This window comes from Limulus polyphemus, unplaced genomic scaffold (genome assembly GCF_000517525.1).
Source record: "Limulus polyphemus unplaced genomic scaffold, Limulus_polyphemus-2.1.2 Scaffold3630, whole genome shotgun sequence".
NCBI classification, from domain to species: Eukaryota; Metazoa; Arthropoda; class Merostomata; order Xiphosura; family Limulidae; genus Limulus; species Limulus polyphemus.
Genome location: NW_013669240.1, coordinates 58,717 through 73,007, shown reverse-complemented (window position 1 = coordinate 73,007; position 14,291 = coordinate 58,717). Strand labels below are relative to the sequence as shown.

The 14,291-nt window shown below is 31.1% G+C and overlaps 1 protein-coding gene across 4 annotated transcripts in view; it reads right to left on the bottom strand.

Annotated features, from left to right (window-relative positions):
• Positions 1–3,879: 3,879 nt before the first annotated feature.
• LOC106469720 (centrosomal protein of 170 kDa-like) overlaps positions 3,880–14,291 on the bottom strand; it is a 68,493-nt gene continuing 58,081 nt past the window's right edge. For all 4 annotated transcript variants that reach the window (XM_022398286.1, XM_022398283.1, XM_022398285.1 and 1 more), the window contains 3 exons: positions 11,825–11,910; positions 11,559–11,728; positions 3,880–10,849 (listed from right to left, as the gene is read on the bottom strand). In XM_022398286.1, the coding sequence (XP_022253994.1) occupies positions 10,752–10,849; positions 11,559–11,728; positions 11,825–11,910 (354 nt within the window). In that variant the 3' untranslated portion in view covers positions 3,880–10,751. The remainder of the gene's footprint in view (positions 10,850–11,558; positions 11,729–11,824; positions 11,911–14,291) is intronic.

Here is a 14,291-nt window from a genome sequence, read left to right as displayed (position 1 = left end):
TAACGCATAATGTGGGAAAAAACAAAACAAAAAACGTCAGAATGAGAAAGCCTTCATTAGTTTCGACAGTATATCCTCATTATAATTTTTCACAATGAACAAGGGTTGCTTAATTTCTAGTAACACTCCAGTATGAAACTTCACGATTAAGTCTGCATAAAACTCTTATAATTATCGTTTTACAATAACTTTTTTTCACATTATGTACGTCTGTTTTGATTTCCAAACAGTGCTTTCTAGGAATAGTCTGAAGTGGAAGAAATTGTCTAGGATTAAACCTTATCATTTGCCCTTTTGTATAGATAGTATAACCAAATTCTCTGATATTATCAAATTGTTCAGTGCTCCATTCTTCTCCTACTTAAGAATAAGCCTTTAAAGTTTTGTGAATTTGAAGAATACAACAGAACGCATGACTGTGATAATCGTGTACAAAAGAGCTGTACGTTATATAAGTTTGTAAAACTGGTTAAACTGTAATAAAGAATATTTAATCAAGAACCACAGGGTGTTTTTTTACGGACGATGTACATTCTTTCTTATTATGAGAACAAATATATTTATTAATTCTGTGCTGTATTTCACAAACAGGCAGGCCTTTATTTGGCCCATGCAGTACTTAAGATTAATACAAAATGGCGGAAAGAATAAGACACTAGAGGCTTTAGTTCAACCTTGAATATAGCCCTCTGGTCAAAAGGGTAAAATCAACAAAAGCTCCCTCCCCCTATCTTTTTCTATACAAAATGTAAAATGTTCTTGCGTTAGTTCTCAATTGTATTTCATATTCAATAACTATGTACGTAGCATGCTGGTAGACCTTGTTTACGGCCTTTCTTGCGCCACTAGCCACAGGCCAAGAAGGTGAACTATTTTTAGGAGCCAATGCCGATTCCACCCTTTGTCATTTATTATAGGAATGTACCAAGATCCAGGTAAACAGTCCGACCCTGACGTTATCTCATGGCTAAGCCACCATTGCCAAATGTAGGCTGCCGACCATTGGGGCGTGACCCTGAGCTATCTTTAGCATAAGACTGACCCACATCTAACTTGAAAAGGGTAGCAAGCAGAATTACAAGGGTTAGGTATAAACCCCGGTGGTTTGCAAGGGTTAGGTTCCAACGCGTCGGTGAAACATAATCAATCCCAGTATTTCCGGAGTTTTCAAAGAGGAAATTTTAAGAATCCATACAATGGGGAGGGAAAACTGAGGTTACCAAAAATAAACTCTTTTTATCGATGGAAAGGAAGAAAAAAAAGTCGACTACCATCTGGAGTTAGTCCACGTAAACATGTTTTTTTGTTTACACTAAACTTGTCTCGTACGTTCATCGTGGTGATCACTTTTTATCTTTCCATTCTAAATTACGTCAAAAATACCCGATATGACAAACTTTTTATCACTCAACTGCAAAACACATTTTTGAGCTAATTGATGAACTCTTCAGGTTGATTTAAACTTGATTTATCTCTAACCTTCACTTTGCTGGTTACAGTTGTTTACTGCATAAAATACAGAAAACCTTAACTGCAGTTTCACCAAATAATGAAAACAAACACAAAAAAGTAAATTAGATTAAAACAACTGGTGCGCATACATTTCATATATAGCTACAAAACAGTCTTGTCAACTGTTTCGTACGTCTATAGTTTAAGTATGTTTGCTTTTCTTCAGAACACACAATACTGAAAATAACTATTCAGCATTCAAAATGATACAATTGTGCGTAGGTTGACAAATAGAACCCATCGTAACTAATTATGCACATTGATAATATTTAGAATGATTTAATTACCTCCCAAATGTTTATAAAGTACGTTCTTCAGAAATCGAAAATGGGATGATTTACGCTGGATCACCTTCAGAAATATCAACAATAACCATAATTTTGTTTCAAGTAAAATTTAAACGGATTAGACGTTAGCATGACCAACTCTAGGAGTGTGACCTTCGGCACATTTCATTCAGTAACGATTACTCGTCCATTGTTTTGTATAGTTAGCTCTAACTAAACGCTACATCCAGTATATGTATAATATACTGACCAAACTATCACGTGGTTATTAGCTGACCTTATTTATCATCTCTGCTCTCAAACTAGGGCAATCCATGTAAGATAATGTGTACAAACTGGATTATACCAGTTGAAATTCCCATGTCTTAAGTTATTGGAAATTTTGTCAAACATTTCAGTTTTAGTGGAACGAAAACTGTTTTCTTGTTCTTATGTTGGTTAATAAGCATAGTGTAAGTATCAGACTAATTTTTATATCATATTAGTCAAAGCTACAGTTCTGTTTACCACATTCAAGCTACGTCTTAGATGTAATAATGCCGTGGTCTGTAATGACGTTATAGGTCATACACCAGTTCTGTACTACTTGGGTTAAAGCTGTGGAATATTATTCTCTCACACAGGTTAAAGTTTTATCTGAAGAAATAGTGTAGGCAGCTACAACTGCACAGCTGGAGAACAGTTTGAAAAAGTAATATTAAGCACTATAGACAAATAATGGAAATAAGCACTATTCAAAAAATGGGCAGAAGAACTTGTTGTATAAAAATTTAATCACTGAGTCAAAAGCTGGTTAACAAATTTTATCAAGGACATCCAAGGAACTTTAATTTCATCATGGAAGAATTACTGACTCAAAAGTTGGTTAACAAGTTTTATCAAGGACATCCAAGGAACTTTAATTTCATCATGGAAGAATTACTGACTCAAAAGTTGGTTAACAAGTTTTATCAAGGACATCCAAGGAACTTTAATTTCATCATGGAAGAATTACTGACTCAAAAGTTGGTTAACAAGCTTTTATCAAGGACATCCAAGGAACTTTAATTTATCATGGAAGAATCACGGAGTCAATGCCATTTGTTGAAATGTATCAAATCTAGGGAATAAAAGAAATTGTTCTCCAACTTCAACTTTCTACAGAAAACACTTTACAAACAGCATGTTTTGAACCAGTTTGCCATACACATAGACAAGTGGCAGAAGATGCAAGACCAAGAACTGCCACTTTTGTTGATAAGTCAGCCATAGAACATAATATGGTTATGTTTTAGAACACAATCCAAAAACTCTTCATTTAGTTAATAAGTATAGTCACCAAAAATGACGCATCTGGACAAACCTACACACATTACATAATTCAGGTTAGATGCATTAGTACGACTGTCCTCAAGTTTGTCTGTAAGAATCAATGACAAAATGGATAACAATAGTTTCAATGCAGCATGGTTATATTACTATATTTTATCTTTCTCTTACTTCCAAAACCAAGATTATGTATCAAAACAGTGTAAGGGCTGAATTAATTTATTGTAGTTTGTATTCACTTCAGGTACATATAGTCACTTACAATGATAAATACAACACTGTTCAACCTTATTCTCAGTACCTCAACATTCTGTAGAGAAATTTAATGTTCGATTACTGTAGTCATGTTCACAACATACTGTATCTAATATTTATTAAACATGCTTTAGTTCAATACAGTATTATCCTACTTATTTACTCTGAGTTAGTTAAAATTATTAAACATGCTGTAGTTCAATAGTGTTTTCCTACTTATTCACTCTGATTAAGAAGTTAGCACACAGGATCACATACAAAAGTTGTAATGGTTTTCAAACGAGACCCAAAACTCGAATGCTTTCGAATAGTTCACTATTCTTCTTCATTGAACTATTTGAAAGTGCTTGAGTTTTGGGTCTCATTCAAAAACCATTACTACTTATTCACTGTGATAATGTATTACTTGCAATATTTCTTCAAACATTCTGCAGAATGTTCTATATTCATTATTACATCACATGATATTAGAATCTTGTTACAATAAATGGAAAAAAAACATACAACAGAAACATAATATTATTACATAATTAATTTTATTGTTTCAGCGATACTTTTTTCGATTGGTTGAAATATCAACTGATGGCAATAACAATCAATGGGGAAAACTGAATAATTTCACATATACATTTAAGCACAGATAATGAAAAAACACTACAGTATCATGTATGTATCAATACAAAATACAAAAACATAGTAGAATTCTTCAAAAAGAGATCTATTGTTTGACCAAAGCCTTTGAACATGAAAATAGATTATATTAGTCTCTAAAGTCTAAACCTTTAGGTTACTTTTCAATAAACGTAGTTATAATTAATGATAGCCGAGGCAGAACAATGCAAAATTTAGGCAAGATTGGCAACAAATACTCTTATTTAAACATCTTAAACATGTCCAATTGAGATAATTGTTACTAAATCTGTGGAAGAGGAACATTAAGTCTGTGTCATTTTCTAATAATCAAGAATAAATATAATTCCTGTAAGATGAAAAACCTAGACATAACTACAAACCTGTGAAAACTTAGAATCTGAAAAAACAAAAGTAAAATTCCAATGGAGTCGTAATCCTTAGATAAAAAGAGAGAGAGTACAGAAGCATGCTTATCACATTCAATACTGTAGAGTTGCTTTAAATACTTACATGGTATGAAGTACTACACTACCACAAGTAATCCATTCACTAGATTCCACTGGTGTAATTCTGATTACATATGGGTAAATCTGACTGATCAGACCTCAAAATTTTAAGCAAACATATTTTTGGTTATAATAAATATGTCTGTATTTCATACAGGATAATCAACTTATGAAACAGCTGAAGTATATCATCATTATTAAAACAAAATTCAGTTACTAATTCTATGAAGATTAAACAGGCATTAAGTGACTAATGGTCAGAATATCTTACTGGTATTAATTATTTAAGGAACATATGGGAATGCCTAATGACACTAAATGTCCTCATGGTACACTCAAGAACCTAATAATAATGAAGTTACAACTGTGTAAAATAACAGACAGAACAACTTATTCATCATCAAGTTACAACTGTGTAAAATAACAGACAGAACAACTTATTCATCATCAAGTTACAACTGTGTAAAATAACAGACAGAACAACTTATTCATCATCAAGTTACAACTGTGCAAAATAATGGACAAAACAACTTATTCATCATCAAGTTACAACTGTGCAAAATAATGGACAGAACAACTTATTCATTAAGTTACAACTATGTAAAATAATGGACAGAACAAATTATTCATCATCAAGTTACAAATGTGTTAAATAGTTGTCAAGAAAAACTTATTCATCATCAAGCTATAACTGTGTAAAATAATGGACAGAATAATTTATTCGTCATCAAGCTATAACTGTGTAAAATAATGGACAGAACAACTTATTTGTCATCAAGCTACAATAGTCTGATATAAAAACCCAATGACTTAATAATCACTAAAATACAAATTTAGTTTAATTACTATGCTGTAACTTGTTAGTTTAATCAATTAACTAGAACTTTTTAGTATAATATATTACCTATATTCTTCTAGTTTAATCAATATGTTACAACTTTCTAGCTTAAAGATCACACTGAAATGATAATCATCAGATTATGTTTATATAGAATAAGTAAGAATGATCTAACAGTTATCAGGAAAATAAAATGAGAATGGCACCATGTTTACTGAGCTCTAACAGTTAAGAATAAGGACTAAAATGACTTGATTATCAAGACAACCAATTTTCAACTAAAGGTTAAAGCAATCTGATGATCATTAGGTTAAACAGCCCAGGATAAAGATGATCATCAAGTTACAATGGTCCACAAGTTAAGATGACACAATGATCACTTGTCACAAGTATCTATTGTGAAGATCAGAATGAATGGATGATTATCAAGTTACCAACTACTAGATTAATATTTAGAGCTGTTTTGAACAACAGGTTATCATTGTCCAGGAGAAATTACAAAACAATATTCTGATTGAAATGATACAACTTCTAAGAAAACTTTTTGGTTCCCCTAATGATCATAGTATTACAAATGATCAGTACCCAAACTGGATACTAAGCTACAACTGTCCAGGATAAATATAGCCATCTGGCTACAATAGTCCAGAATAAAGTTCAGGATTACTTGATGATCATTAAGATATAGCTCACTAGAAACCAAATTACAATGCCTGTGGCATTCATGTTACAACTTCTAGAATAAAAACTGGAAAAATACAATGAACATTAAGTTAAAACTATTTAGTATAAAGGTAGATAGAACTGATGATCAATAAGCTAAGATAAAAGTAAGGATGAAAAGCTGAACACCAGGATGCAATATCCAAGATAAACACCAGAAAGATCTAATGATTATCAAACTAAAGCTTTCTATTCAGACTATGGTTTTTCATGATACTCTACCTATGGAATATTAAAACAAAAATGATATTGTAACCTGATGTTTGCTAATCCCTAGCCAATGCACTTTCTGTTTACCATTTCCAAGTACTGTAATTTCGTTACCAGTCTTAGCTTATTTTTAACCCTTAGAAAAATTTTGTTAGATGTACCAGGGTATGTTTTACAATTAGCAATATATCTTTATAATTTCTGATTCCAGGACTATAGATTCCAGGCAGAAAGCTCACACATATTATAAATAAAAATCTCCAAAGAAGAATGATCCCTATAGCCTTTGATGCAAGTTCCTTTTTTTTTATTGTTTTATTTTTATAGTACCCATAAATTACTTTTTAAATGCAGTTTTTGCATGTTTAGTCAACACAGAGTATCTCAGAAACATTATGAACTCTACTCTGGGGTCCATATTGTTTGCTGTATCGCTTATAAATACTACTCCTCCCTCATAATCTGTGCACCATTCATATATAAAAATGTTATATTTTCTATAGGTGTGTATTTAGAATTTTACAGCACTTAAATGGATAAATCCACAGAGCTCTTGGTACAATAAACAATATTTGCCATTATTGGAGTGGTCAGTAACCCATTGATTTAATGTCAACCTTGTGTAGACTTTATTCTACTTGTTCACATGGTATCAGACCACTTTTTTCTATTTTGAGCACTTTGTTATAGAAATCATGCAGCTAATACTCTGGTTTTTGAAAATAGTTTATTTGTAATATGAAACACTGCAATAATTTTATAAAATACACAACCAGATGTTAGATCTGCTATTTGGTCTGTGATATTGTAAAGAAAATGTTACTATGTGATTCTGACACTCACTCATTAACTGATTTCCTCTAAAATACATTATTATAGAAATATAGGTAATTCATCTTGACACTCTGAATGTGATATATGTAGTTAAATGATATTTTATTTTATAAAGCAAAACAGGACCAGTTTATGCAGATGTTATCTAGGAACTCATCTAAGTATGCTACAGACTAATTATAAAAATATACTGGTGCATTTTACAAAATTTTCCAAAGTTTAGAAGTGAGATAAGACTCGTAACCAAATTAAAGTATTTGGGTTATCTTGGAAACCATTAAAAAAACCAAAAAACACACACATTGGATGGAGTAGTTGGCAATTACAATGTAACTTTCTGGGATCAGCAAACATCAGGCTATAGTATCAAACTAATTTCATTATGTTATACCAAAAATAGGGGGGGTATTTCAAAATTTAAAGCCCTTCTGGCATGTTGGCCACAGATTTAAGCATAAAAGTTAGATAGACCTGAATCGGACAGTAACTGTTAAGACAGAAGTTAATGAAATACGGTGATTAACAAGCTACCTGTTTTCAGAATAGAGGTCAAGATAACTTAATGATCCTATTGTTAAAATTTTTCAAAACAATCAAGACAACCCACTAATCCCTAAGTTATGTGATGGATTTATTAGTAATATGTAACAGTTACAATTGTCCAACAGAAAAGTTTAGATAATTCTGTCATCATAGTTATAACTGTACACAATAATGGTCAGTAGGACCTAATGAACAATAACCTCCAACTGTTCAGCACCCTAATGATCACTAAGCTGTAACTGTCCCAAATAAATGTCAGGATGTCTAAGATAGAGACTTGGATGATCTATGTTATTACAGTTACGGGCAGAATGATTTGTTCATTATAAAGAAAAGTTCAGACCTATCAAATAATTATTACATTTCAGTTGGTCAGTATAAAGATACAGATGACTTCATCTTCAGGCCTCAAGTATTCAAAATTAAATGCTAGGATGCCCTGAAAACCATAAAGCAACAACTGTTTAAGATACTCTTGGATGGATTAATGATTATCAGACGTTTGCCTACTATTATGATTACAAATCTTTCCTTATTTTCAGACGTTGAATATTCAGGATAACAGACCACATAACATAATGATCAATAAGTTACAGCTGTTCATGATAGGTATTATGACCTGAGGATCAACAGACTCCACCTGTCCTAGCCAAAAATTAAATAACCTGGGAATTATCAGCTTACAACTTACCAAGATAGAATAAACAGAACCAGGTAAAAATGAGCAGTAACCAATTGAAGTTTTTACTGAAATTTTAAGATTCAACAACCTTATAGATCATAGTTTTAATCTTTGTTTGACCGACTTGCATGACAGTTTCATATTTTTCTAATACATCTTTCATTCACTTCTTGCAACATGGTATCATAGTAAGTTCAGAACTATATAAAAAATTTTTATCTGAAAGATTAATATTACAAAAAAATACAAGTAAATAGCACCTCTTGATACAAAGAAACTTTAAAAATAAATAACTGATTAACTAAAAATTAAAGGTGGGCGATTATTGTTTCCAGAAAAAAGTAGATTATTATACCACCTAACAAAACTTGTGTATCTATAACTACTCACATTTAGGAGCTTTAGAAACATCTGATGCATTCATTATGTAATTACTTTTGAAATTTAACTAAAGTTTCAGAGAAACTTGGCATAAAAAAGTTCAGACTACCATTTTACAGGTCTTCACATAAATCTTGTATTTTCCTTAATAAATGTTAAAGACTGCTATGGTGGAAGCTGCTTTACTGAATGGCAGAAATAACAAACCTCAAATCATTTTAAAACACACACCATTTGACTGTACAAAGGGGTAACTTTATACTGTAAAAAAAACTAACTCTAAATCAAATATTAACAACATTAATGAAATAGTCACCAAAATAAACTTAATTTTTAAAAATAGAAGAAAAAAATGGGAACTAATGAAACCATAAGCTGCATAAATAATATTTTTACAGATTTGGTTTGGATCAGTATGTTTAGGGCAGCAATTCTAAGCAATAAGAGAGAAAAACAGTTAAACAATAACTGAATTCACAAATTTCAATGTGAAGAATTTTTACAAAGGTGTAGCAGTTAAAGTTCACAACTTTCAGCAATATAAGAAAGTTCGAAACATGTTATCACAAGTTACTTTCGACTGAAGAGAGAAAACTAGTAGTGTGGATATTACAAACTATGGAATAAATCCACAGAAGAGTTTACTTAAAAAAAAAAACTACCATTTTTCACTGCACAACATGAGCATTTAATTATCACAAGCTCCACACTTATGAGTACTAGCTTGAACTAGCTAAACAGTGGGACTAAATATGGAATGCTTCAAACACTATTAACTGGTATCTCATTAATTAACATGAATGCAATACTTTCTCTGTTCATCAGCTGGGGCCAAATTCATTAGGATAAAAAAAAGAATCTATGTTCCTTTTAGAACAGAGTAAAACAAAGTAAATTACAGTGATATTAACTTCTCTAATTAGACCAAACAGGATAAAACAATAGAACTATAAAAGTTACTTAAAAGACAAGCAGTGCAAGACATAAAAATTCTTAGCTTTTTTTTTCTAAACAGAAAAAAATATCAAGACAAGTATAAAATCTTCATTTTAAAGAAAACAGGGTAACATAACTAACAAAAATTTTTGTGAAGTAAAATGAAGGTTAGATATAAATTTTTATCTGTTAGATTGGACAGGGTGGAATACACATATCTTAACTCTTCCATGATAGACAGAATGGGCTTGAGCTCTTCTTGCTAGAAATGGAAGATGCACAAATACCAACTATTCTTTCAAGAAAGGAAAAGATAAACGACAGAATTAATTTGCATTACAATGCAATACATCCCCCTGTATTATAAAATGTTAACTAATTTTGATACACAATATGGAGTAAGACACAGAAATATCCATCATTACTCAAGTAATCAGAACAAGACAGAATATTAAAAAAAACAAAAAAAAACTATTCTTGCTGAATATAGCAAAATAGCTACAGAAACATCCACTGTGCCACTTTGCTAATAAGAAAAATGTAGGGTACAAAAAATAAACTTCTTTAGAGAAAAAAACAATTTGGGATAGATAGATATATGAACATATACATAAAGTCAGAATCATGTTTATCATTAAATTCAAACAATATGGTTATGTGTACCCATCACCAGAAGTGTCCACTTAATACACTAAAATAAATAACTTGCAGGTGACTATAGATAAATTTTACTGACATAAAAAATTTCCTTGGAAGAACTTTAATATATAATGTAATCTCATTTTCATGGCTACCAGTTAGTTGAAACGTGAAAGATAGGGTGACCAAGTATATTGTTAACCAAACACAACCTTAACATTAGCTAATAGCTTATACCAAACAAAATACTAGGAATAATATAGTATGTACAAGAAGTTAATATTAAATATATCTTGCTGCAAACACATAAATCTTTACATCTGCTACTTTAGGCATCTATACATCACAGATCACCTCCTTGTTAATATTGTATACTTTTTTTTAATAACTACTGGCTATGTTACATTCATATTAAAAGCCTTGCACACAACAACCACCATTTAAAATTACAAAAAAAAGCAAAATTAGACATCTACAATAAAAAAGCCACTATGAGAGGCAGTCTGTTCCTTGTGTTTAGATGAGCCATCTTCACATCGAGAATCCATCAGTGTAGCTACAACTGCAAAAAAGAAAATCAAATATAGCTATTTAAAAACCTTACATTTACAGCCACTGACCACCTCATTTTTTACAATATTAAGATAAATATCTCATGTAAAACCTAATTTACTAGTTCAGAAATAAATATACAATATACATTTTTTTTTTCTGTGGGATAAAGATAAAAAAACAACTTACTAAAAAAAGAACTTACTTAGGTCTTTAGAAGTAAGACTAATAGTTAAATATTATTTTCACATTCCACTGCATTATTGAAAATCTTCCAAATAATGAGCCATTACATAATTTGTTCCATTCTTTAGTCAATTACTAACTTAATATTTCTTTATAGTACAAGGTCTTGCAAAATGATATTATGAAAATCTTAGTTTATGAAAATATGAGCAAACTGTAATCAGTTTTTTTGGTCCTGAAAATACAAAAAATACTGGTCTAGTTGTTTTTTACTCTACTGGTGAATCAAGGAGGTAAACTTGTTTTATTTTAGTACAAGCTACTTTTTATCCTCCTAATGACACTAATATTGCTATCCTAGTTTTAAATTCTAACTCTAACAACACACAAGTCACATTAATTGGCCTATTTCAGATATACCATAATATATCTTTGTTATAAGAACACAGTTAATACTAGAAGGAACCCATGTTGGCCTAACCTGTAATGACTAAACTAGCTGAGAAAACATTGATCACTGAAAGCCTATTTACCTTCAATACCTTGCTCTACACGTTTGAGATTCTTTAGAACACTGGACAGTTCCCTGGTTAAATTAGCATGGTTAATATCAAGAGCGTAGTCTGGCAGTCTCTTGTCTGTAATCTGGGGAAGAACCTCATCAATCATTAGCCGTGTGTCACTGTTTGTTGGATGCCTGTTTCTTGGGAAAAACAGTTCATTTAAAACAGAATATAGCAAGATGTTCCATTGATTTATTTTCACTTCTGAAATATATTAATAAAAATATTGAACTTACTTCTCTTTTTCCAGAATGATTCTTGCTGTGCTACGAAGTTTGGCTGATAGCTGATAAATAGCTGACACCACCAGGCAGTCCAATGCCTACAGTAGTAATAAAAATAATAATTTTTTAACTAGCTACAGGACATCAATGTCTTAATTCTTACAGTAGTAGCAAATTATCTTTTTAATTTTAATAAATAGCTTATAATGGTTGATTTATTGAAAAAAATTCAAGTCCCAGACTGAGAGGGTGTCACCAATATCCCTTCGCTCTTTCCTTCCGATAGTGTTTGTTTGTTTGTTTTTGAATTTCACGCAAAGCTACACAAGGGCTATCTGCACTAGCCGTCCCTAATTTAGCAGTGTAAGACTAGAGGAAAGGCAGCTAGTTATCACCACCCACTGCCAATTCTTGGGCTACTCTTTTATCAATGAATAGTGGGATTGACCATCACATTATAATACCTCCATGGCTGAAAGGGCAAGCATGTTTGGTGTGATGGGGACTCCAACCTGCAACCCTCAGATGGCGAGTCAAGTGCCCTAACCACCTGGCCATGCCGGGCCTTTCTGATAGTGAAAATACTTAACCAAATTGTAGGAAACAGAACTAACTTACTAAATAATTAAATGCTGCTTAATTTCAGCTTAAAGAAATTCATAAGATTTAATGAAGTTTTGTATCATTTTTTTTTATTGGGAAATATCCAAACTTTTGCTGTGAGACACTGTTTCAAAATATATCAAGACTACTTTCTTTTGTTGTACAATTTCAGTTATTTTAAATGATGATTGAAAAGTTCCATAATTACAATCTCAACTCACAAAGAAACCACTTAACTGAAGAACAAAAAGAAGAAATGATTATTTTTTTGATGAAAGGGCCCAACATCAAACATTTGAAATATAGATGTGTAATCGAAACCTCTACCAGTGGTGACAGGTGCTAGTTTTGACTTGAAATGTGCATAATAGCTCATTTGGTACACTATCTTATTGCTCTTTAAAGCGCATAATAACATTGAGAATATTATTAATTGTATTAGTGTTTAACTCCTGCTTTTTATTTTTTATTCATTTTCAATTAAATATGGTAATAAGATGATACAATATTACTTCATTCTGTAACTTAGTTCTGAAAATTTTGTTTTAAATTACCATGAAACAAGTTCTACACCTGATACTTTATTTTTTAAGTTTTACTCAAACTTGAATTCAAATTAAAATATAAATCTCAGTATTAACAAATTAAAACTATTTTAAGGAAAACCAGTTCTATAGTTTATATGTACTAAACTTCATGGAAATTTATTTTAAATTATTAACTAAAGTAATATTCTTAAAAATTGATTGAAAATACAGTCAACACAATTTTTATGCAAATCAAACTCAATAGTAGTCAAATTTAAATTTTAATTAAGCATTTTTGTTCCAAGTGACCCATGTAAGTTATTACTGACTTTGAATGAGATCTAATCCAGATCTTTGTCTATTTACTGACATGTTTATTTACAATTGATCTAAATTTCATATTCGTAGGCTGCCATTAATCAATCACGTGATGCATCTGCCATTACGATAATGAAATAAAATGCACGTCTCTAATCATAACAATATTGATCCTTTGTTTACATTTCATAAATTGCTATTTACTTTGAGAATCAGCAATGGATAGTGAAAAAAGGTGAAGGTACTTCATGTGTCATCAATGGCAAAGTTTTTTTTTTACCCTGGTTGAGGTAATGACTTAATTTAACACTTTTAATTATCAATTGGAAATAGATGATCAATTAATGCTTGTTTTAATGCGACTTAAGTTACACTTGATATTTTATGACCTGTTTCACAGATTTGGAATAACAAAAAGCCTGGCATGTAAAATGTTTAACTTGTGGATTTCAGTTCTGGCAGATAAATTAAAGGAACGTGTTGCATGGCTGCCTAGGGAAACCATTCGAGAATATTATCCACTGACAACATGCATAATAGACTATGCTGAAACTTTTATCCAAAGATCCACAAACTTGGAGAGTAGATGTGTGAACTTCAGTAATTATAAATCTCACAACAATGCAAAATATCTTGTTGGTATTTCCTCACATGGGCAAATTATGTCTATATCTAAAGCTTTTGGTGAATGAGCTAGTGACAAGTTCACAGTAGAAAGAAGTGGATTTCTAAATTATCTCTTGCCTGATAATGAAATAATGGCAGATAGGGGATTCACAATTGATGACTTTAATAAACACCTAACAACAACAAATAGTAATTTTTACATTAGTGAAAAAACAAACAAAAAAACGATTACACGATGTTTAATAAATAGTTGACACTAACAATAAAAATACTGATTAATTATACTTATCATGAGACATAAGTACTAAGCCTATTATATTTGTAAACACTACATTCTTTAAATAGTGGGATTGACCATCACATTATAATACCTCCATGGCTGAAAGGGCAAGCATGTTTGGTGT